Source organism: Macaca fascicularis, chromosome 4 (assembly GCF_037993035.2).
Source record: "Macaca fascicularis isolate 582-1 chromosome 4, T2T-MFA8v1.1".
In the NCBI taxonomy this organism is placed as follows: domain Eukaryota; kingdom Metazoa; phylum Chordata; class Mammalia; order Primates; family Cercopithecidae; genus Macaca; species Macaca fascicularis.
The window spans coordinates 9,329,740-9,356,506 of NC_088378.1; the positions used below are offsets into that span (position 1 = coordinate 9,329,740).

Consider the following 26,767-nt stretch of genomic DNA (forward strand, 5'->3'; position numbering starts at 1 on the left):
ATGAAGGCTCTTCTCTCACAACATTCACTTTCTAAAGACCCCATGTTCTAATACCATCACTTTGGAGATAAGGATTTTAACATATGAATTTTGAGGGGAAACAAACATTCAGACCATAGCAGAAACCTTCAGTGAATCCCACAATCTAGAGGCCTTATGCTAGATGTGTCTCCTAGAGTCAACCCCGATCCCTGGCCGGAATCTGCTCTGTCCTCAACCCTTTTCATCTTGTCCCCCACCCTTTTCCTGATACATCGTTTTGATCAGCCCACCTGATTGCTCTTCTGTTCCTAGCATACTTGCATGTCTGTGATTCCTTCTTGCTTAGAAACAACATTTCTTTACAGTGACCAAATATCAATCCTCCCATTTATTTAAATTCAATTCAGGTTCCCTAATGGATCTATCCTGACTCAATACTTCTCTCTTTTCCTAACTTTCAGGCTCCCAGAGTTTGGGGACTGCAGATACTTCTTTGTAATACTTGTTCCATGGGCATCTTGTGTCTCTCAACCATGCCCTGTGATTGTGTAAACCAAGTATAAGATATTTATCCATTCACTGGGTGCTATAGTCCACATGTATTTACTAAGTGCCTACTTTAGTCAAAGTAGATGTTCAATAAGAAATTTAGTGAACAACATGTGAATGAGAGCAGAGACATTATAAAAGTATGAGAAACTACAAAAACAGTGACCCATTCATTTGTCCACTAAAATAATCAATAACTCTTGATTACAAAACTATCAGGTGCTCAACACTGTATTTGGTGAGGCATGGGTCATGAAAGGGTTAAGCAAGTAGGGTCTCTACCATTTCATGACTTTTCATTTAATGTTGATAGCTAAGGTAGGAGTATATGAAACACCTTAAACAAAAGTCAGGCCAGTATTGAAGCACATTACGGATGAACTTTTTAATTAAGTATGGAAGAAAGGTAAAGAAAAAGGGAAGAAGCAGTGAGGTGTTAGGCTCCAGAGAAAGTTTCTTGGAGATCTTTAGTCTTGAACTGGACCTAGAACTTTGGGATTTGGCTTTGAATATGAAGGTGAGTATTACCGTGAGAATAGATGGCAAAGAGCACACATCTAGGTGTACAGGAGCTAGAAGAATTCTAGGCTACGCAGGGACCTTCCCAGCTGGAAGGGATGGATGTGCGGAGAGAACAGGATGGACAGTAGAGGAAGGGCAGTTTGTTTTAGGAGGATAAAATGAAGGAAGTCTGTGAAGTTCCTAGCAAGCCACCTAACCCGAAGTAGGTGCCCGTAAACACTAGCTTTCCCCTCCTCTTTGATTTAGCATTTAGGAAGTTAATGATGTAGACCTTCTAGCCATGAAAAGATTTTTACTCCTTTTCTCAACTGATTAATATAATAACCTTTTTATTGGTGTCATGTTTATTCCTCACATAACTTTGCACAACTACAAGGAATATCTTAATAAGAGATGAGCAATCTTAGCTCATAACTATATCAAGAATTCCAGGTGACTGATAATTCTATGTGAAGTGCACATATACACTACCTTTATACCATTATCTGTGTATGTGTGTGTGTATAAAACAATGTGTATATTTTTCTATATCTTCATCTGTATATTTCAGCACATATGTTCATCTATTGATATCTGTATCTATCATTTATCTATATCTGTATATAGGTGTATATCCAAGTTGACTGTTTATAGATAGTAATAGACAATCAGAATTCCTGAGTGACTCATTTATCATTTTTGACGCCCTGTAACTTGTACATTTCTTTCTGTTCTGAAGAGGACATGCAGAAACACACACGACATTCCAGCTTCCCAGGTTGCATTCCACACCTGCGTCTGGGCAGTGGCGTTTCTTCAAGGGAGTTACATGAGCCTCTGTCCTCACTCCCAGTGCTGACCATGCCTCTATGTGTCAGACCCTAGTCCCTTCACTGCTCACTATCTGGTAACCCACTGTTACCTGGTGCTCACTTCTCCTATTTTTTATTCAAGGTAGACATTCTCAGTTCAAGGAGGTTGAGTTGGCCTGGTGCAGCCGTGGCTTAGTTTTCAGCAGGACTCCTCCTGTGTCGCTAGGAAGATACAGTTGGACCCACTGCGTCTGCAGCTGTCTGTGCTTCACTCCCAGTTGCGGGATGGGTAAGATGGACCATTTACATTGGAAGGTGTGTACTTCCAGGCCCCAAGACTTGGACCTCTAAACTTTCCCTAATGTCCCTAATGGCTCCTGTCGCTGCACAGGGTTGATTTCACACCACAGCCGCCAATGTAGTGCTTGTTTCTTGTTAATCTTCTCCGAACAGCAGGATGTCATTAATAGAGTAGGACAATTGATGTTCCGTGTATTGTCTAGGTGGTACGAGTCATTTGGGATCATATTCAAACTGAGGGAGAAAACTGTAAATGTGTGCTGTTGTCCATCCATGCGAGAGAGAACTTTGCTAACAGGAGTGGAAAAGCCTGCAGAAGCTACACCGATGGCCGCAGACCATGCAGCCGTGACTTTCTGGGCCACTGTGGCAGGGGTTCATGGGCTGACCATTTAGGCTCTATACGTTTTCTTTATGTTTCCTCTACAGGGTCATTTCTAAGCTTTCTTTATAACTTTGTTATATACAGGCACATTTTCATAAATGTTCTAATATTTTCTCCATGCGTTAGTAGCAGATTGGGAGGTCTATAAACGTTTTAGTCTACCATGTTGCTGAAAGCAAGATGGAGAATATTTTTCACATAACAGCTGTGAGAGAAAAAGGCAAAATACAGCAGCTTCACAGGGTCACAAAGTGAAAAAAGTATGTGTGTGCTTGAGCATTGTATGCGAGTAACTCTTTGGTTAGAAATAGGAAAGCATTATGAAGGACTTGGACAGGTTCCAAGAGGGGAAAGGAGAAGCCATACCTTTAGGTGCGCCCTTGCTCGGATTAAGTTGACAGATTACTTACACACCCATGGCATTAAAATACCAAGGAATTTTATTTTCTTTGTTTGTATTACATATTGCTTTGAAGTAAGTGAGAGAAGAATTTTGAAAATCTTTTAGGTGTTAAGAAATTATCTTTTATATTATTATTATTACTTTCTCTAGAAAAAGGGCTTTTGAAGAGCTCCTATAGGTGTTAAGGATTGGGTATAGAATGAACATGTTTATTTTGTATTTTGTTATAATTACATAGGAAATTGGATTATCTAAATAGACTCCAATAACTTTCTTGCTATTAAAATCACCTTGGGGCTGATTTCAGATTCATATATTGAGCTTGTCTCCTGTTTGACATAAACTTGTGTGGTTCATTTTCCGGTAAAAATACATGGTTTTTAAGATTTTTTTCTACGAAGTATTTTGAGGGAATAAAAAAATTTAGGACTTGCATATATTGATTTATTAGTAATCCCATAACCATCCTTTGAGAAACTGAATATTTGGATGGTTTCGAGATGGCACAATGGACAAAATCTTGCAGTAGAAGAATCCCTGTTGGATAAGCTTTTATCCCTAAATTCTACTTTTTTATTTGCCAGTAAAATGTGAGAAAATGTTCAACATTTTTACTTTGATGCAATAGTAATTTTTCTTTTGATTGTGGAGAAATTCAGGTCCTATTATTATAATATGGTTATAATTAAGTTACCAAGGAATTTTATTTTCTTTGTTTTGTATTACATATTACTTTAAAATAAGTGGGATAGCAGAATTTTGAAAATCTGTTATTTCACTGTTGAATTTTCTCTAATTATGGCTATGGGGTTACTAATAAATCACTATATACATCCTAAATTTTTTGATTCCCTTAAAATACTTTGTAGAAAAAAAATATTTAAAATGTTTTAAAGATTTCAATTTTTAAAACATTCATTTAAAATATTACAATGCCTGGTACTATGGGAATATCAAAATAAACATACGACCTACTTTCAAGGAGATCATAGTCTATGAGAAAGGAAAAGATATGAATATTATGATGTAATCATGGATCAATAGAAATATATACAAACAGATGGGATGATTTGATAGGTTAATTGGGAATTCTGAGTCAGGGAAGACTTCCAGAAAGAGATTATATTTTAGCTCAGGTTTAATCAAAAGATTGATAAACGTGGCCGGGCGCGGTGGCTCAATCCTGTAATCCCAGCACTTTGGGAGGCCGAGACAGGGGGATCACGAGGTCAGGAGATTGAGACCATCCTGGCTAACCCGGTGAAACCCCGTCTCTACTAAAAAATACAAAAAATTAGCCGGGCGAGGTGGCGGGCGCCTGTAGTCCCAGCTACTCGGGAGGCTGAGGCAGGAGAATGGCGGGAACCCGGGAGGCGGAGCTTGCAGTGAGCTGAGATCCGGCCACTGCACTCCAGCCTGGGCGACAGAGCGAGACTCCGTCTCAAAAAAAAAAAAAAAAAAAAAAAAGATTGATAAACGTGTTAACATAAAAAAAAATAAAATTAGGAGAATCAATGTTCTGTGTAGTTCATTGAGTGCCTCCAATTTTTAAGCTGTAGTGTTGTTATACATGAGCTTAATGCTTAGCAGCTCCCGTCTTTGCACAGAGCACGCTCTACACAACCCTCCAGGATTACAGAAATTGGCCTAAACCACATGCTGCCTTTCCACACTGACAGGTACCAGAGGAAACATCTTCCTTTCTCTCTGCAGGAGCCCCGTCCTGGTTTTCCAGTGCAACTCCCGCCACGTGATTTGCTTAGACTGTTTCCACTTATACTGTGTGACAAGACTCAATGATCGGCAGTTTGTTCATGACCCTCAACTGGGCTACTCCCTGCCTTGTGTGGGTAAGTCTAGCATGTTTTCTCTCCATTTCTAATACCAATAAAGAACAGAAGAAGAGCCGTTGATTTAAAACTGACTTAGATACATATAAACCCTAGCAGAAGAGTTGAAAATTTAAATTTGATCATTGCTGGATATGAAACATTAATGTTTGGATCACAAAAGATAAAAGTTCTGGGGAATAAAGGAATTGTGTTGAACTGGAAAATGCATAATTTGCATAAAGGCGTTGAGAATAAGTTTTCAATATTATTCAGCCAAGGTATACTAAGTTTTTCTGTGGGTTAGAGTCACTCCCCATGTTCTAGATTTGTTACCTGGAACTAGAGTAGTCTTACCAAATTTTTAAATTGTATGCCTCTGTCACTCAAAATGGTGAACACATACTCAATATATATAAAGTAACATATATGAAGAAGAAAGAAGAGTGAGATCAACCTGAACTGCTTAATATTTTATCTTTTAATATTACAAAGAACCCTTTACTTGTACTATACTGTTATTACATATATACATTTTAATCGAAGTGAAATTCATGTCACCAATTCACCATTTTGAAGTGTACAGTTCAGTGGCATTTAGTGCATTCACAATGTTGTACAACCACTACCTCTATCCGGCTTCAAAAGTCTTTGAACACCTCCTACCCAAGTAATCACTGCCCTTGACCCCCTGCCCCAGCCCCGGCCACCACCAATCACTTCCTTTCTCCGTGGATTTGCCTATTGTAGATATTTCCTGTAAAAGATATCATACAATAGGTGACCTTTCATGTCTGCCTTATTTCACTTAGCATAACGTGTTTGAGGTTTATTCAAGTTGTAAAATGTATGAGTATTTCTTTCCTCTTTATGGCTGAATAATATTCCACCGTGTGGATACTCCGCAATTTGTGCATCCATTCATCTGCTGATGGGCATTTGTGTTGTTTCCATCTTTTTGGCTGTTATTAATAAACATATATAAGTTTCTGTATGCACATTTGCTTTCGTTTCTCTTGGATATATACCAGGAAGCAGAATTCGAAGTTTAACCTTTAGGAGAACTGGTCACTGTGTTCCACAACTGCCATACCGTTTCATATTGCCACCAGCAGAGTAGCAATGTCGCAGGTTTCTATTTCTCCACATCCTTGCCATCACGTGTTACTGTTTCTAACTAGTCATCCTAGTAAGGGTGAAGTGGTGTCTTATTGTGGATTTGATTTTCATTTCTCTCATGACTCTGATGTTGATTATCTTATCATGTGGTTGTTTACTATTCATATATCTTCTTTATGGGAATGTCTGTTCAAGTCCTTTCTCTGCTCATTTTTAAATTGAGTTATGTTTTTGTTGTTGAGTTGTAAGAGTTCTTTATATATTCTGAATACTGGATCCTTATCAGATACAGGATATGCACGTATTTCTCCCATTCTGTAGGTTGTCTTTTCACTTTCTTCATAATGTCCTTTGATAAACAAAAGTTTCTAGTTTTCATGAAATGTAATTTATCTGTTGTTGTTGTTGCTAATACTTTTGGTGTCAAACATAAGACTTCATTGTCATATCTAAGATCATGACGATTTGCTTCCATATTTTCTTCCAATAGTTTACCTCTAATATTTAGGTCATTGATCTACTTTGAGGTAATTTATGTACCTGGAGTGAAGTAAAAGTTCCTATCTCTCTCTATGTGTAAATGACTGCAATGTGATTAAATATATTTCATTAATTCTTCAAAACTTAATTTGAAACTATGGAATACCTTGACTCAGTGGTGAGGTTTTAAGTTCAGTTTATTTCAAGACTTAGTTTTGATGTCAATTATAGTTAAAAAACATACCTCAAAATGATAAAAAGATGCAAATGGAATAAATTAATTGCTTTGTTGATTTTGTAAATTATGATACTCATTTTTAAGCATATCTACCAATAATGCAATAATTTTTAAAATTAAGATTTGCATAATATATGTTAACATATTGTTAAGGAAAACCTATTGAACGTTATTGTGCCTTTATTTTTAACAAAAGCATTCAAAATCTAGTGAACTAATTATTTACAGACTTGAAAACTCTGTAATGCTTTTAATGTGACAATTTTGTTTTGGTTAGCTTTCTTCCTTCACAAAGCCACAAACAATGGAAACATTTCTAAACACACATTTTCAAGTCTCCTTTTCATACTCTTTTTAATTATCAGTTCATTTTGAACTCATTTTCTTTTAATGTGTATCTTTTTATTTTAGAGAATTTCAAGCATTCAAATGTAAGGAAAAATACTACAGTGAACTTTCCTGTACTCGTTAGTCAGGATTTGTAGTGTATCAAGACGCTCTAGACCTTTCTTGTAATTCTCGCCCAATAACCTGTAATCAGCCATTTTTCTCAGGAGCTCTGGCTCCCTTTAGTAGGAAATAGTATTTAGAAGTCTTGGTGCTTGGAGTGCTTGTTGTCACCATGTTGGTTACTGTTTCTAGGCCTAGGGGAACAAGCTAGGAGACATGTTTTGTTTTGTTTTTTAAGTACAAACTGCAATATTAGTTATACTAACATTTTCAATTCAAATCCAGTGTTACCAAATTTTCATTGACAAGTCACCAATGTTACAACTGTTGTTTCTTTCACCCTTGGCAAAAATTCTGTTACTGAGTGATACCAACAAAATTACTCATTTGCCTTATTTTGGAATGCACCCACAATAGTATCAGTATTACAATATTAACACCATCATCTAAGTATGATTACTGAAAACAGTGTTAAGATTTTTGCACGTTGTTTTGTCATTAGAGTATATCCTTATAGGGATATAAACTCATATAAGTTAATGTATAATTATGTCATCAATTGAATACATATTTCTCATTGCTTTTATTTTTTTTAATTTTTAATTTTTTTTTTTTTGAGATGGGGTCTTGCTCTGTTGCCCAGGCTGGAGTGCAGTGGCATGATCTCAGCTCATGGCAACCTTGGCCTCCTGGGTTCAAGTGATTCTCCTGTCTCAGCCTCCCAAGTAGCCGAGACTGCAGGTGCATGCCACCATGCCCTGCTAATTTTTGTATTTTTAGTAGAGATGGGGTTTTGCCATGTTAGCCAGGCTGGTCTCTAATTCCTGACCTCAGGTGATCCACCTGCCTCAGCCTCCCAAAGTACTGGGATTACAGGCGTGAGCCACTGCGCCTGGCCTTTCATTGCTTTTAAATTTATTTTGTTTTCATAATATGTGAAATATTTCCATTATTCCAAAGCTAAAGCTACAAAACATGCTATATTCAAAGAAATATACCCTTTAATCTACATTATCTTTCTCTCCCAAAGGTAAATAGTAAATAAATAAATAAATAAATAAATAAATAAAGGTAAATAATATTCCTTTTCTCTCCCAAAGGTAAACCTTTATTAAAAACAATCACCTACTTTAAAAATAAGTAAACATACTGTAGACGATATCAATAATGATATAGATGTGTCACCTTCTTAAGTAAAACGTAGATTATGCACATTTTTCTTCACCTTGCTTTTTTTGCTCTAAGGTATATATGTATTATATTTTTAAGATCACTCCCTAGTCTGTTATAGATATTTTCTTCCATTTAAAAATATATACCATTATCGAATTCCTTTGTGTAGGTATAGCTTACTTTTTTCCTTATTGGCAAATGCTAAGTTTTCATTTTTTTACTCTAACTATTGCTACAACTAATAGACTTGTGTGCACCCACATTTTCATATTGTTGTCAGAGTATTACTGAGATCTGCTCCCTAGAAGAGGGGTTACTGCACCAAAGGGAAAATGTGTATTTATTTTACTGTTTCCAAATTCCCCTCCCAGTAGTGGTGCGCTTTCCATACCCACCAGCAATGTCAATTGCAAAGTGCAGCATCAGGCTCTCCACTTCCTCCCCAAAAGGGGAGCTGAAAGGCTTTTGCTCTGTTTCTAATTACATATTTGAGAAACGGTATTCTATGTAGTTGGCTGTATTTTTCTTTTTAATTTTAAACGAAGTTGAGCATCTCTTCATATGTTTAGGATCCTTTGGCATTTCTTGTTCTCAGTCATGTTGAAAACGTCACCTTTTCTTTCAGGGACAGGTTAAATATATTATTTTCAAAAATATTTTCTATATAGCACACTGTTGACAGCCCCTTATAGATATAGAAAAAGTTATCAAAGTTGGGTCACTTGTAAAGAATGGGCATAAATTAACTTTAATTTTGGTGATTCTTTGCCATGAGATAACTAACAACCTCCTTGAAAAGAATTTTGAGTGGTCAAGCTCTGTGTTGTTAAAATGTATTATATGGATTCTACTATATATTAATTGTGTTTTAAATACCTTTTAGACTTTTATTTTTAAATTCAATATGCCAATGCCATCCTCAGAATCTTATGCACTGCTGAGTTCAACTCCTTGGTGTTAATAGGGAGTGAGGCAGGGGATGAATGGATTGAAAGATGTTGCTTTGCAAAGTTTTTTTGGAATCCTTTTATATATTTTTTGTGAATGTGGCCACCTCATCACTGGTTACTTAAATATAATACTCACAGAAATTTGCTTTTATTTTTTAAAATACCAGTTGCTATTGAAAATGTATATTTCCTGGCGCCTCTTTTCTTTAATGTTTAATAACAACAAGTGCAAAAGTTACATATTTGTGTATTTTGCTGTTTAAAAAAAATGAGCTAGTAACCAGACGCTGAGACAGGCTAGAAACAACTGTACTGTCATTCAACTTGTAGTCAGTCTTCCACATGGCAGGTTCGGTTCCGTCCCTGTTTCTTCATAGCTTCAACCACGTTTTAGTATGTATCTCCGTAAGGACTCACTCATAAGAAAATAGAGTTTGGTTTGTCACAAGATTGTTTAGCATGTACTATTTCAGCCTTTTAAAAAACTGTATATCCAATTATAATGTTTCCCTATATTATGCAAAAAGAAACTTTCAGATGTCATAGATTTTATTTTGTCAAGAACAAACTGGATTTTCTTTAATATTTGCTCAACCGAGACACTCATTTTGTTTATTACTTGCTTAGTTTTTAAATGTCTTGCTAAATATAATGGCTCCCTACTCTCGTTAGCTTCTATCTCGGAGCCTATTTTATAATCACATTGATGTTCACATATGTACCAACATGGTCAGTGTTGCCGTTTTCTCATTCTCCTCATGTTTGGATTATTAGTTCTGTCTTTAATTAATAGTTTCTTTGAAGGATTATTTTTAAGTCACTCATCTGTTTTAATAGGGTTAATTCAATTAAAATGAGATAAGTTATTCATTATTCTTTTAGCCAAGCACAGATGACCTTCTGCTGAAAGGTAACTGACAAGCGAGGGCTCCACTTTCCAATGGTGGTTGTGGGACTCCCTGTTCCCTTGGGATAACCCCTTTGCAGTACATGACATATGATCATCCAATATACAGACTAGGGTATGAGATGGTACATGTATCATTCTATACATAAAGTCTTCGTGGAGGTCAGTTCTTTTCATATTTTGCAGAATACCTCTGTAAGTCCTAATATTACCCCCATAAACCAGTGAACCATTTTGCACAAATCCTGGGTTATATACGGCACCTCAGAAAACCCTAGTTCAAATTCTGGCTCTGAATCTTACCATATACATAATATAGGGCAAGATTCTTCACCTTCGTGTGCCTTGATTTCATCTTACGTAAAAGGGGGATAATGTAATAGCATCATTTTATGTGGACACATTAAAATAATGCCTTATGAAGTACCTTTAGGGTACATGCTGAAGACAGTAAGCACGCAGTGTATAGTGGCTTTTGTTGTTTTGGTTGTGATTTAAGCATGTACTCCCGTAAACATGTACATATTGTGTTTGTGCCTATGTCTGCATGTATGTGTATATTTACAGAGAAATGCGCATTTGGACATTCTTTAATTGTAGATTGGGATTTCCTATAACTCAATGCATAAATCAGCCAGTTACCCATCTATCTGGTGATCTGTCTTCTTGGTTAATTTGGCTTTGCCTTGATTCGTGGAGCATAGAACAAGACATGTAAAATAAAATGATAATAAAATAGAAATAGAAAATCAAAGCTTATAGTCTGGGCACAGTGGCTCATGCCTGTAATCCCAACACTTTGGGAGAACGAGGCAGGCAGATCACTTGATGCTAGGCACGAGACCAGCCTGGCCAATATGATGAAACCCTGTCTCTACTGAAAACACAAAAAGTAGCTGGGTGTGGTGGTGCATGCCTATAATCTCAGCTACTAGGGAGGCTGAGACACGAGAATCGCTTGAACCCAGGTGGTAGAGGCTGCAGTGAGCCACGATCATACCATTGCACTCCAGCCCAGGTGACAGAGCAAGATTCTGTCTCAAAAAAAAAAAAAAAAAAGAAAGAAAGAAAAAAGAAGGAAAGAAATCAAAAGTTTATCAAACTATAAATCAAAACAGATGATCAGGAACAGGAGCTGATGGAACCCATATTACTCCCAGGGCACCGCTTTCTTCTATGGTGGGGTGAAAGCTTATATCAATGTCCATGAGTCTTGTAAATAATCTGTATTGGCCAGGCGCAGTGGCACACGCCTGTAATCCCAGCACTTTGGGAGGTCAAAGCAGGCAAATCACCTGAGGTCAGGAGTTTGAGACCAGCCTGGCCACCATCTCCACTAAAAATACAAAAATTAGCCAGGCATGGTGGCGGGTGCCTGTAATCCCAGCTACTCGGGGGACTGAGGCAGGAAAATCACTTCAACCCGAGAGGTGGAGGTTGCAGTGAGCCGAGATCATGCTTCTGCACTCCAGCCTGGGCGACAGAGCAAGACTCCGTCTCAATAAATAAATAAATAAATAAATAAATAAATAACATATATTAATAATATGTATGGAAAACAGAAATGACAGTTAATTCTGTAAAGAAACAAAGACTGTGTTGAAATTATGGAAGCTGGACTGCCACAGGAAGGCGTCAGAGTCCAGGACTGATTCTGTCTGTGGTCAGATGCGGCACAGCACCTGACAACAGGATGGGCACTTTGGGCACGTTGCTGATCGTGGACTCCCGATGCTGTGGAATGTCTCTCTGGAGGTTCTTGGTTGACCTCCTCAGCAATTCTAATTGTATAAAATGACTGGACCTCCAGAGTCAGACCCCAGTGTTGTCTTTGGCTTATGGAATCTCGGGAGTAGCCCTTGCTGATTTCTCTGATGAGCGGTCCATTGATCTCTCCACCATCCCAGTTTAAAATGCCTATGTGAATTGTTTTGAGCCCCCGTGGGAACTACTGGCTATTTTTGGATTGTAATTCCTCCCATAAAATTAAAGCAAGATTTATTTATGCAATCGAAGGACATTTTATCCCTAAAGCCATCGGTTCCTTTCAATGATAAAGTTTGTATCTAATCAGAAAAGATGGATTACTCTGGTACTGAAATCCACAGATCCAATCCACTCCTTGATTTTCCTGAACTTAGGGGTGTGAATGAAGCTGTAAGTGGGGTAGATTCATTGGTAAATATGTTCTTTGAATGTGTGTTTCTATCTTGGTGTGGTCCAAAGGACTTTGATCCCCACAAATTAGAATGACTCATCCCGCTGGGGTAGCATGGTCACCACTCAACCCGTGGGAAGAAGCACTGTTCTATGCATGGCACTGTTCCTGGCTCTTCTGTGCTTTGCTGTAAATGCAAATATAGCCCTTACCTCCTCTCCACCCTGCCCCCAACCCATACAAATGGCCGTTTCCCCCAAATTCATTATTTAGTGTCTCCTTGGCCTAGGAAATCATGTAATAGATTTTGAATACTGACATTATAAGAGCATAATAATTTTTAAAACCCTGAGATCAGTTTTCTGGAACTGTTAAATATATTTATATATAGAGAGAGAGAGAGTTAAGAAACTATTTTCCAAATTACACTGGTCTCATGCACCAAATGTCTTGTTAACAGTGTCTGTATATATTCATTTCTAGATAACTATCTAATACCTCTTACTATCAAGATGTATGTAATAAGATGTTCTTTTTTGTTTCCATCATCTAGTTTTTTGTGTCTCTTTTAAACTTCCTAAGCGAAACACCTTCAAAGCTCAATTTGGACATATACATTCTTAAGGTAGGGCCAGGCAACAATGAGCCAATCTTTTTCATTGACAAAATTATGATGATGAATAATTAAAACTGGCTTAAAATACCATCCAGGTAAAAACCTGCTCTCCTAGTGTGAACTCATTATTTGACCAGATATTGTGTTATACTTTCTAAGGGTGGGATATGAAATTCTATTTCCCTAAGATTCAAAACTGAGTAATGATTAGCGAGCGCTTTCTATAAATATGGTGCCATTCTTAGTGCTTACTCATAAACATCTGTTGAATCTCCACAAAGCCCTGTTGGGATGGATGTTATTATTCTTCTCCCTTTTATAGATGAAGGAATGGAACCTCAGAAGTTCATTAAATTGCACATGCTGGTGTACAAAGCCAGAGAGTTATGGCTCTAGCACCTGTGTTCCTAATCACTGTGTGAATAGATAAGCCTGCATCAACAGTTAAACTAACATACCTTTGAAAGTTCTTTGAGAAGAAGGCCAAGAAAAGAATATTTCTAATTTATTAGCACTATTTCATATTTAAAACAACTATACGGTAGAAATTATTATTTTTATTTGTACAGAGGAAGAAGTAAAGCCTTGATATGACTAAGCAACCAGGATCACAGAGTTAGGAGGAGGAAAGCTGAGAGTCCAACCCAGATACGGTTGGCTCCAGAGCTCCGTGTTCCTGCTTCCCTGCTGCCCCGCTTCTCCCTAGGCTGTGGTCTTCAACCCCATATATGCTTTTCAGTCACATAGAAGTTTTTAAGGATCCCAATGCCGAGGCCATGCCTCAGACCAATTAAATGCTAACCTTTTAGGTTAGGCATTAGGGTTTGTTAAAGTTCTCAGGTTTAAACATTTGAGAACTACTGCAGGGGTGAGCATTCTGTAAGCAACAAGGTATTTTCAATGGGAGTCTATAGCATTCGTAAATGCAAAAATACTCCCTTTGCCCATGTCTATTTCATCTGTAAGTGATTTGACTCGCTAGCTAGCATGGATTTCTCAATACATTTTGATGAAGTTGAAAATAAGATTGACAAACATAGCCAAAACAGCCTATTTCCAGAACCTCTGACAAACTCTTACCTAAAGATATGGGCTTTGGTAAAAACTTTATAATTATCCTGAAAGGTTTGCTGTCTTTTTGCTCTACTGGCTTTTACTAATAGTCTGTGCTCAGAATTATTTTCAAATGACAAAGCACCCTCTGCATCTCCTTTTAAAACCGAGTAGCACCCACGCAACTTGTTGGAGCTTCATGTGTTTAGGTTGACTTGTTGAGAGTGCTGATGTAGAATGATGGGTACTATGCAAAATGCACTTACTACTTGTCCTTTATAAGCCCTGGCAGCCCAGATTTTTCTGTAGCTCTAGGGGGCTGAGGAAGTAGTTTCCCACCTTCCCTATGACATGCCATTGGCCTCACCATTAGTACCATTCAAGTCCGTCCGTTTTTTTGTTTTTGCCTTTTGTTTTTTGTTTTTACTGTTGTGCTCCCAGGTCACTTTTCATGTAATTCCAGCTTTTACCTAACTTAGAATGCAATTCCCTTTCCAGCTAATACGTCAGCTCACCACCTATAATCCATTATGCTTCTTGGTTGTTGTCAGTCATAGCGCAGTATGCGACAGATCATTCTGATCCTTTTTAGATGCAGAGATATTCTTGATGCCTAGGGAGTCAAGAAACCTGGGTTGCAGACACCTATTTAGGGAGCAAAACATCAAATCTAATACAAAGGACCATTTTTTGGCTTTTGAACATTGCTCTCCTAAATATAAATAATCATGTCAGTATAACTCCCAAAACACATTGGAAAACTAGGGAAATATATTAAAAGATGAATTACAAAAGAATTCATCTACTTTCCTCTTCTTCCTCTTCTTCCCCTTCTCCTCCTCCTCCTCCTCCTCTTTCTTCTTCTTCTTCTTCTCCTTCTCCTCCTCCCCATCCCCCTCTCCTTCCCCCTCCCCCCTCCTCCTCCTCCTCCTTCTTCTTCTTCTTCTCCTCCTCCTCCTCCTCCTTCTCCTTCTCCTCCTCCTCCTCCTCCTCCTCTTCCTCCTCCTTCTTCTTCTGCATCTTATTAAGTGGTTAAAGATAAAATAACATTCAAAAATAAGGTGGGAATGTTCCGAATAGCAGAGAGAATAAAAACAATTTTTTCCACCCATTTCTGCCAAAAACTCTTAAAAAGCACATTCTACCTTTGTTTTATGAGGGCAAGCACAATTTTTAAGTATAAATTTATTACTTATTCAAAGAGATGTAGAAAGATGTCTGTCAGTGCTTAAGATAGCTACAAAAGTTGCTCAAAACAGCTGTCTTTAGGATTTCTTCTTTTTAGTGTGTGTTTGTGTGGTGTGTATGTGTGGATAGATAAATGGATAGATGAATGGATGGATGGGTTGATTGATTGATAATAGATAGATAGATGATAGATAGATAGATAGATAGATAGATAGATAGATAGATAGATAGACAGACAGACAGATAGTAGAATGACCTGAATTCTTTTCCCTGCCTCATCAGCAGCTGGCGCAATTTTTGAATATGTGCATTCTGCATTATCAGCAGAGTGGGCACCTCCTGAGACTGAGAGGATTCTTAACAGTACTCAATAAAATACTAATTGACCTTTAAATATATAATTTTAAATGGTTTGATGTATTCTTAAATTTAATATGAGCCATATTATGCATACACAAGAGTGCTTATAGCACTTGTATAGTTGTAGATTTGCATAGTTATAGAAAACCTTTGTAACCACCACTGGGATCAGACAATGTGAGCCAGCAGCCCAGAAGCTTCTGTGTGACCTCCTCCATAACCACCTCCTCTGCCTATCTAGATATAACTACTATCTGATCTTAATAATTATCATTCCCTGCTTTTCTTTATAGCACTACCACCTATATATACATCCCTAAATAATACAAGTATTTGCCTGCTTTTAACTTTCAAACTGGTGCTTGAAAGATTTTGCCAAATGTCCCTCTCCAGAACCATCTAAATTCCAGTAATACTCCTAGTCCTGAACCTCTGAATATATGTGCAAATTATTCCGTTGAAGGTTTTTTCATTCTCATTTTTGTTATATATATTTTGTTAATTATGCTAGATCATGGCTGTCTTCCTCATTGGGTTGAGGGATGTGTGTTATTGGGTGTGAAAATAGTTTATTATCTTCTTCATCGGATACATTTTGAGCTTATAATCAGAGATTTAAAAGCAAACTGGACTAGTGACCAGGAAGAATTGTTTGGATGGCAAGATCAGTTTATTACACTTTGGTGAGAGTGAGTCTTGTATTTGTCTGATGAATTGTAAAAAGCAGAGCTCACTACCTGTGTTAAATATCCTCCGTCATCAGTCAGTGTGGTATCCAACACCCTCAACTGCTTCACATTTGGTGTCTTGGGTTCCACATCAGCGAGCCCCATGGCCTGTATCAGAACACGTCAATTGCTGAGAATCACCTAAACGAAGCTGACTTACAGCAGCCAGAGAGCCGCTCGGCAATGTGCAATGTTAGAGACACGTTGAGCAACACAGTCTGTGATCCCTGCAGAGTCACAGGAAACGAGATGCCTGCTAGATCTTCCGGAGCTACAGATTTTTGCAACTAGTCAGAACTTTATTCCAGAAGAAAGCAGGGCCATGTGGGTCAAGAAAAATGTAAGTGTATTTGAGGCTGAAATCCCTTCGGGTTTTAAATATATTCTTCCTGGTTCAGACAGGTTAAAAAAAAAATACTGTTCTAGCTGTAGATTCTGTTCCTTCATCACTGCCGCCATCATCACCACCCACAGGTGTCTATTCAGAGCCTGGTGTTGCTGCATTCAATACTGTATGTTACTTTGGCCACTTACATACAAACACACATACACATACACACACATATATTCGGTAACTGTGATAAAACTTTATTCTTCCTCCCTGTGTGATGTCTTATGTTAATGAGACTTCATGCATAGAAATTGCTATGAGCTAGTGACCTCCAACTATCTTTGAAATAATTAATAATGTGCTCAGAAGGGTTGATTTACATATTTATGAGGGTTTATACTGTTTGGCTCCAAAGCAGGAGACTGAAAGAATTTAATGTTTTAAATGCATACCAAGTTAGCAAGAGGAGGAGTGGTTTAATATTCTAATGTCAAGATGAACATAAATATCTAATACTCAAACCAAGTAATTGTATTATTTATTTCCAGTAAAGTCTGAATGCCCTCCAGGTGATCTCACATGTTCTATCACTGATTCTACTCAAGTGTTTGGAAAAAATAATATTTCTTATATTTTCTGCTTTTGGAACCATTGCTAGACATCACCAGTCTTGGAATTACATGTTTATAGAGGGAAACACTGTATGAAAGGCAGTGGAAAAACACAAGGAAGGAAGAATAAGAATAGTCTTCAAAGAAGGAATCTTATTTACTTCTTCGGCATCATTCCTAACCCCTCCCCAAGCTGCTACCTGTGACGGCTCTTTCTTCTGGCTCAAGCACGCTAGTGCTTTTGGAATCGACCACCGTCTCAGTTTGCCCAGGCAGCCATTACAAAATACCACAGCCTGGGTGGCTTAAACAACAGGAATTTATTTTCCCACAGTTCTGGAAGCTGGAGGTTTGAGATGAAGGTGTCAGCAGGGTTGGTTTCTCCTGAAGCCTCTCTTCTTGGCTGGTAGATCTCATTCTGCCTGTGTCCTCCCATGGTCTATTTTCCCTCTGGTTTGTCCTCATCTCCTTGTCTTCTAAGGACACCAGTCAGATTGGGTGAAGATCTACACCAATGGCCTCATGTTACCTCTTTAAAGGCTCTGTTGCTGGCCGGGCACAATAACTCACACCTGTGATCCCAGCACTTTAGGAGGCTAAGGCACATGGATCTCCTGAGGTCAGGAGTTCAAGACCAGCCTGACCAACATGGTGAAACCCAGTCTTTACTAAAAATACAAAAATTAGTTGGGCATGGTGGCACACGCCTGTAATCCCAGCTACTCAGGAGGCTGAGGCAGGAGAATTGCTTGAACATGGGAAGCGGAGGTTGCAATGAGCCGAGACTGTACCATTGCACTCCAGTGTAGGCAACAGAGCGAAATGCCATCTCATAAATAAATAAAGGCAGGCTTTATTGCCAAATAGAGTCACATCCTGAGGAACTGGGGTTAGAACTTCAGTGTATGAATTTGGGAGTACACATTTCATCCTTTAACAAACACTTTCTCAATTCTGAAATAGTTTTCAAATACTCAGCACCCCAAGTTCAGAAAAGGCCTATTGAACATGAGCCCTCTGTACGTAAGTTCTGCTCCACGTAGTTAAACTACCGGATGTTCCTAAGATATGCCTTGACCTCCAGCCTTCCCCAAAGCCCTTCTCCGTGCTCCATGTGGGCTGGTTTCCTGAGCTTCAACACAGTGTCCCTAGGGAATACAGGGCTCTTTCTGCCAGTTTTCTGATGTGAAAATCTAGACTCACTAGCAGATGTTTCAGGATGGATCCTCCTAACTTTCCTGTGCTTTGTAAATGTAAAGATTCAGTCATCTTCTTGGGGGTGGAGGTGGCTAGGACAGCATTTGCGGTCATGTCTCAGGCCCTGGCTCTCCTAGGATGGATTGTCAGGATCTGAGGCCTCCAAAAAACTTTGTACCGATTATTGTAGACTAAACTGCCAATAGTAACAGTAAAGCCAACCATGTAATTAGTGGCTCACACACAACTGCAGCGTAATTCTCGCCTGGGGTGGGCATTTCAGGTGGGTGGTGGTTGCCTTCTGAGGGTTATTTGTATCTTTCACCTTTATTATCCCACTGGGCCTCGTCCATATCTCCATGGTCAAGTTCAATCCCCACATTCAAGATCCAGCCGGCAGAGGGGAATGAAATTATAAACTAGGCATGCATCTTTCATATAATCCCAGCCCAGAAATAGTACACACCCATAAGATCCTTAAGCTAGGCCTTAGTCATTTGGCCATACATACCTTCGAGGAAGCCTCAGTAATGGACCCTGAGTAGAGGCCTAGGAAACAGAGAAAAGAGGAATTTAGGCAGACATCTGGCAGTCTCTGAAAGATATTCCTCTAGGGGTACTGGGAGCTCAGCTTCCAAGCAGTAGCCTTGGTTATGTTCATGCTTCAGGAACCTTGGACAAAGTGAGGACCTTGTAGTCAGACGGTGCCAATTCAATGACCAGCCCACTCAACTGGATGTTGAGCTGATTTCCTCATTTTAAAATGAAGAGAATTCTGAACTCAGAAGTCATTAAATCAGATGGTATATAAAAATGACTGACACAGTACCTGATACCAACTTACCACCAATCCTATACACCAGTTTCAGAATGCATTCTAGAAACGCGTGACTCACGCAGGAAGCCTGAAGCTGCGATGTAGGTTTAATTGAAGTCGTACAGCTGAAAAGTAAAAATCTTATTTTCTTTTTGACAGTTTCTACATTAATACTTTGATATGGGAATAATTGATTCCTTTGAATCAGGCATTAACATTATAAGAAAAGTAAAATGTTCCACAAATATGTGCTTGTAAAAACAAATAACTTGGGAAGTTATTGATAGTTCTTTGTAAAATTCTTATATTAGATTTATTTCACAAAACCAGAGTTTCTAAACTAGTCTTTTCCAGAAAGAGATATATGAAGGAGGATAAATAGCTGCATTACTGAGGCTACCATTCTGTATTATTTTTCTCTTCTTACTGATAGTATTGGTAGGCTGCTTTAACTGGATTGTCAGTATAACTTCTAAGTCCTTTCCAGAAAATTCTGTATTCTAAATAGGCTGCAGATGAGTAATGAGTAAAACTCATTTATGTGCTTGTGGACTATAATCAAGTGTAATATTAAACAAATATGTAGTCTGAAATTTGAGTCACAGCATTCTAATTGAATTGGGAGGTACACTAAAAGAAGTGGACTCTAGACTATGATTCATTGGTGTACAGGAAGAAAACTATAATTTCCGTGTTTGATTTACTTTTTGTATCTTCTTTTGAATTTTTTTTTGTTTTTCTATCTTTTGTTTTCCATATGTTTAAATGTATATAAAATAGGAGCAGTATTTGCATTGAATCAATATTGGTACTCATAATCAATTCTTTATTTTTACTAATAGGGATTCTCCACCAAAATTTTGGAGAGCACTGATCTAGATCAGTAGATTTCATATTTACTTTCCTGCTATCCATGGAAAGAGATACAGTTTACATCAAAAGGTATAAACACATAAAATATACACATGCATGTAATTGCAAAACCTTTCACAAAATAATACTTTCCTACTATATGTGATGCATGAATATTTTCAGTTTTAATCTATTTCAGATGCATTCGAACCATCCCAAACATATAAAAATTAACTCTGTCTTGAAGGACTTTCAGGAGGAATACCCGAACTTTCCTTGGGAGCCCACTTTGTGTTTAGTCATTTCAAATATCAGAAACTCTTGTTTCTGAGTTTTAAACATAACTCATGTCTTACACTGCAGGAAAAAAACTTAATTAGACTAGATTTGAACGAAGTAGAAAAAATGAAGTCATCCATTCATTTTTCTAAATCATTCAGTTTTAAAATTCAGGAAAACATAAATATTTGATACATCTTAACAGAAAGCACATTTCAGATACACATTTCATTTTCAGGAATGCCTTCACTAAAGCCAGATAACATGGATACTCTAGGGATACCAGAGTATCCATGTTATCCCAGCCTAGTCACACCTGGGTGAGAGGCTGCTATCTCCCCTGATGCAATGTCCGGAAGACCCCTACCTCCCTGCACTCCCACCCCCATCCCCCCACCCCCGCACCCCCCACTCAATCAAATCAATACGAGGGGACAGTGCCTCCTAATGGCTCTGCAAGACACACTAGCATCTCAGTCTCGCTGCCGTACCTTTAGATTGATGTTTATCAAACTGTGTTCTGTGGAACCATGGGGAGGGGTTGTCCATAAAGCGTATCAAGGATTATTTTACAACAAAAAAGGCAGGGGGATCACAAGGTCAAGAGATCTAGACCATCCTGGCCAAAATGGTGAAACCCCGTCTCTACTGAAAATACAGAAAAATTAGCTGGGCATGGTGGCGTGCACCTGTAGTCCCAGCTACTCTGAAGGCTGAGGCAGAATTGCTTTAACCCAGGAGGCAGAGCTTGCATTGAGCCGAGATTGCACCACTGCACTCCAGCCTGGCAACAGATCGAGACTCTGTCTAAAAAAAAAAAAAAAAAAAAAAAAAAAAAATGTGGTCAGTGACAGCATGCATAAGTGTTTTCTGTTTTAGTAATTGAGACTTCCATGTCAATACTTTATCAAGGTAACAACAGGTGAAAATAGGGGCTTCTGTAGTCCTCAAGTCATAGCAGAAATTTTGATTAAAATGGTTTAGGTTTCTTGATACTGTATATTTTTGAAGAATAAATAAAATAACTGTACATGTTGTATTGTGAGTTAAAATAACCTAATTGCAAAATGACAAAGACTAAATTTTAATTGATCTCTCTTATTAACATAGAGGGAAACTTGAGTTTATTAATATTAAAATACTGTGTGACGGAGTAGAAAAGTAGGCTCTATTATTTTAGAGCCTAAAGTAAAAGTATTTGGGACACTTTACCTTCAAAAACAACTCAAAGCATTTTGTTTTGTTTTTGATTTGTTACTCCCCATTTTAATTTGAACATGCTTGTTTCAGTTAGAGACTGTTTACTTTCTCTTCATTTCAACAAAATCAGTGATCTCGGTGAGTTTTTATTGTTCGTATAGAACTAAGCAAGTAGTAAAAGATGTTGGTTTCAGAGGGAGTAAGACCTTGTTAGATGAAGTACCACCATCATCATCAAAATTTATTTATCTAATATCTTTCATTGGATGAAATACCACCACCATCGTCACAATTTATTTGCCTACTATACCACTTTAGAAGGTACTGTTTCAAGAATTGGGTGGTGTTCTCGGTTATACACAGCTTCTGTAGCTATCATCATATCAATGGAAGGAGTAATTACCTATAAAGTATGCTTAACTGTACACTCCTGCTAAGTATAGCATGCTGCGTATAAATCAACAACAGCCAACTTCAAACTTCATTTTCCGAAGCAAACCTCCAGGCTGTAATTTTGCCATTCTTCCTTCTGATCCAAAAATAAAAATAAATCAAGGTAGAAAAACAGCTGTAAAGCTGATAACGAGATTTGCAACCAGCTAAGACATAATCTAAATGATAAGAAGGTTTATAAGTCCTGTTATTCATTTTCCACTAGGCGAATGATTTAGAAAACCCCAGTTCAGGGATGAGGAAGACCATTGTGCCATTTAAATAAGGGACTGGCATGGGTAGCTTCTGTGTTTCGTGATCCACGTCCTCAAGTAATATGATGTGTTTATAGGAATGTTAAAGGAACACTGAAGATTATGGAAGCATTTGGGGGGGATAATAACACTTAACAGGAATACACTGTTTACCAGTGAGACTGAAATGAGGCTGAAGTAAATAATACGCATTTTAGAAAATTACCCAATTATATATTTAACCACTCCAAGGCATTCTGGACTCCAGGGAAAATAGTGTGCATTTTACGAAATTGCTTATAATTGTGAATTGTGTGTTTGCAAAGGAACCTGATGTGGTAGTAGGAGGCACATTTGTCAGAGCTCAGCAATGGAATCTTTTTTTTTAAAGGACTTCGAATACAAGAGACAACATTTGCAGTTGCTTTTCTGATGCCAATAAAATATGTGTTTAAGACTGCTTGACAGACTATTCTGGAAAAGACGACAGAGCTATTTTGATGCCTGAGGGATTTAATACCAAGTACTTTGAATCGAAAGCATTTAGCTATTGTTTAATACACTTTCCTTCTGAGACTACAGCTACATGTAGGGAGATAGATTTCTAAATTGCAAATATTAATTATTCACATTGCAGAAAACACCCTAATAAGTTTCCTGTTTTTATTTCACATAGAAATGCACAATTTAATTACTGAATTCTTAAAAGTTGTATAAGTAGCTTAAAATAATTTTCCGTTAACTTGGAAGTAGGACTTAATTTTCATTAAAAATGACACATCTAGTCACATTTTGAGAAATATATTGAACTGTGAATCATCCTGTTGAATGATATAATTTATATCCTCTAAGTAAAAACAAAGACGGTTGCATAGGCCTCTACAGTTTATAAAGTGTGTCCTTAAAATGTCAGATAAAGCAAATCCAACCATCATGTCCAATCTATAGGCAGTATCTACTACGCTCCAGGCTCTGTCTGCATCAGAGGGAGAGGCAATGGTTTGCAGAATAGATAAGTTTCTTCCCCTCAAGGAGCTTGCAATTCAGTGGGTTTTTCAGATATTTATGAAAAAACCAGGCAGCTATATAATTACTGATTAGATAAGAGATGGAAGAAATGGAGGAAGTGGGGCAGGACAGGGAAAAAGAGGAACAACTTGAGGTAAAACCTTGAGACAGGAGAGAGCAAGGCATGTCTGCAGCATGGAGAGACCGGAGTGGCTGGAGGAGAGTGAAAGGAGACCAGCCAAATGGGCAGGGCCCAGCAAGCCCACGCCAGACTTGCAGTCCTGGAAGTCAGATGCTGGAAGCTTTAAATAAGAGAAGTGGCATGATCAGAACTTCATTTTTCAAATACTACTCCTGCTGGAGGAAGGAAAATGGTTGCAAAGGGACAAGAGGAGAGGTGAAAGACCAAATTCAGTGGGACTTGTGATGGACCTCGTGTGGAGGAAGGGCAGGCAGGTGTTGAAGGTAGTGCTTAGGTTTCTAGATTCAGCACAGGATGGGTAGGTCTTCAGATTTTAGCTCACAAATGCTCATGAGTAGTATCATGGAATCCATGACAAAAACTTAACTTTCATTCAATTTAATGTGGGTGATATTGCACTTTTCATGTTGTGGGGGAGAAAGGGGCTGTTGAGTGTGCTGTTGGTGAAATTCTGTGAATGACCCTTGCTGAATGTGCCTCAGCCTTAAACTCTCAGCTCACAAGAGCGGGCAATGCAAGAAACAAACACAGAAACAGATGCACAATCTCCTCTTGCAGCACCGTCACCGAGGAAATCAGCCACTAACACTGCTCTGCTCTTCACCAACTCCTGAAAGACACTCCCCTCTGCACTAAGACTTGTCTGGTTGAGAGGAACAGAACCAACTAAAGCTAATATAGGAAGAGAGGAGGGGGTTATTATCAAGGATGGGGGTGTCTCCTGTTTCCCAGGGACAAGAGTGGGCCTCAGGGTCAACAGAACCATTGGTCCAAAGACCCCTTGTTTGTCTGTATGCATCTATGGTCACCTCTCAGTCTGCCTGCTTCTTTCAGCCTTTGCTATAAACAAATTCCTTTGCTTCTCCAGCTCCGGGCAGGAGCATGCCAACTCATGGCTTACAAGCTTACAGAGAGTCAGACAATTTGGTCAAATGATTTGTGTGATTCAAAGACATTCGTGTGATTCAAACTTCAGGAAAAACATTGGTTCCCCTGAATGACACATATGTTTTCTATGCTGTAGGTAATACAATGGTCACAGAGCATAATGTTGACTCTCTTTAGGCCACTAGGAAGGTCAGGACTTATCTTAAGTAACTGTCATCTTTTCTGGCTTTTATTTCTATGTGCTCTCTTTGTTTTTTGTCCTTAGTAGTCTGTTACTATTTCATGTTCTCTCCATTTTTGTCTACTTAAATGTTATTGGTATACATTTGTATAATTGTCTCAGATCCTTTCTAGAATGTTACAGGAAAGGACGGATAATTGAAAACTTCAACTTGAAAATGGCAATAGAATTTCTGGGTGCCCGTATATTTGAGAACAGTGGTGGCCTAGAATATAGCAATTATGCATCACAAATATAATAGGTTAAAACATATTATATGTAGAATTTTATTGCTTTTCCTCAGGCATTTCATAGCTCTATAGTACACTGAATGCACTATATGCCAAATTTCATGTGTAGCCACTGGTTTTTGTAGTTATTTAAATATAAATTTATATAGATTATATGAAATTAAATTTCAGTTTCTCATAATCACAAAACAATGTAAATACGTTTGGTGGATACAATATGAGTTCAGGCATAGAGTATTTCCACCGTCATAGAAATTTCCATTGCACAGCATGACATTAAGTAGTCTTTAATTTGTTCATTAATAGCTTGAAAATAACTTCTGAATGAAAAGACCCCGACTTAAACCTTCTGGTTCTTTCTCAATCACATTTCTAGTACATCTGTCTTTTTGGTTTGCTTTCTGTTGTAACTTGGTCCCTAGTAGCATTCATACTTTATTCTATTCCTGAAATTTACAAGAACCTCAAAATTCCTCATTGTCAGGTTCTCCCACTGCTGTCCATTTGCTCACTGTCTTATGCTAGTTGAGATTCCATTTTTGTAAAGTCGGTCTTCTAATCTATTTAACTCTTGAGACCTGTTACATATCTTGATATTATCAGATGCTACCTATTTCTGATTTTAACTTGTGCATCTGATAAATCTGATGATTGTCATTTGTCATGTGAGCATTTGCAACCCTTGGCCAAGGTCTCCTGTTACATTGTACCATGCGGCACAAAGGCATGCATGCACACATTGATCCATGCATTCATCTATCCATCCACCATCTATCCATCCATCTGTCCATCCATCATCCATCCATCCATCCACTGCACACACTAGCTCAGCACACAGTGCCAATCATAGAAATACAAAGCAAAAAGACACACGTTTTACTTTCAAAGAGCAGTCAGTCTTATTTGGGAAAAGACACAAAAATATGACAACAAATAATTGATTTATTCAAGGCAAGTACCTCCTATGTTTTGTTGCAACATAATAGTTCACAATGTTACTTATTATTAATAACACTGGCCATAATACCTTAGGACTGGGACATTAATTTTCAGTAATTCTCTAGAACATCTGTTTAAGCCATAAAATTTCTTTAGGTAGGATTCGGCCTCTATTTTAAGGGAGTCTGCCATTCTGAAGCGATTGCCGAATACTCAAAGCACGGCACAGAGAAAAGCACTCTATTGTTTGTGGCCAACGAAGATGCATTGGATTGAAATATGTGCTGCCTCATTGAAGCCTTGACTCATTCATGCCATTGATAACAGTTTAGATGTGTGCAGGTGTAGGCTGACAACCCACAAATATTAGGGAACATCAGCAACCCTTGATTATTTATGCTCTTAAAGGACTGTGCTTCAACTCACGATTCGATGTTGCAGGACTTTTCCTTAGTTCAGCCATAGATGGGGTTCTTTGTCCCACGACCACAAAAATTCAGGCTCGCAAGACAATTTGAAGGGTGAATAAGACAGGGTTTTTTTGGGTGAAAAGGAAGAAAAGGGGGAAACAGGGACTCTCGCTAGGCCAGACAGAGTCCCTGCTAGAGCACTGCTTGCCCTCAGCTTGAATCTCAGGTTCCACACAGGAGGAGAAGGGGCCAGGCTGCTCCCCACTGCAGAGGGCAAGCTGGTTGGAGTTTCTCCAGGGACCCCTCCCACCTGGCTGTCTCACTAGAACTGAGATTGAGGTTTGAAAAAAAGGACCTTTTCCATCTTTAAAGGTGTTGTTTTACTTATATTTAATACATCATTTTCATTAAAATAAAAATGTGAAAGTCCAATTTCAGGACGCAGATACCTGTGTGGGTGTCATTTAGTTGTGCTCTGGCTGTGGTGTGCAGTTAGAAAATTGACGTGACTCAGTCTGACATCGTGGCATCGTTTTCAAATTCAGCTCAGTCTTACAATGTTCCCAATTAAAGTGTGAGTGACACTAACTAATTAAATTGAGGAAAAGGGTATTCATAAAGTGGACGATGTCAATAGAAAATAAAGTTAGCAATTGACGTCGCAACCACAGGATTTTTTTTTTTTTTTAAAGAAT

The 26,767-nt window shown here is 38.2% G+C and overlaps 1 protein-coding gene across 8 annotated transcripts in view; it reads left to right on the plus strand.

Annotated features, from left to right (window-relative positions):
• Positions 1–26,767, plus strand: part of PRKN (parkin RBR E3 ubiquitin protein ligase) — a 1,364,839-nt gene that overhangs the window by 925,219 nt on the left and 412,853 nt on the right. For all 8 annotated transcript variants that reach the window (XM_065543170.2, XM_045390376.3, XM_045390380.3 and 5 more), the window contains one exon: positions 4,646–4,782. In XM_065543170.2, the coding sequence (XP_065399242.1) occupies positions 4,646–4,782 (137 nt within the window). The remainder of the gene's footprint in view (positions 1–4,645; positions 4,783–26,767) is intronic.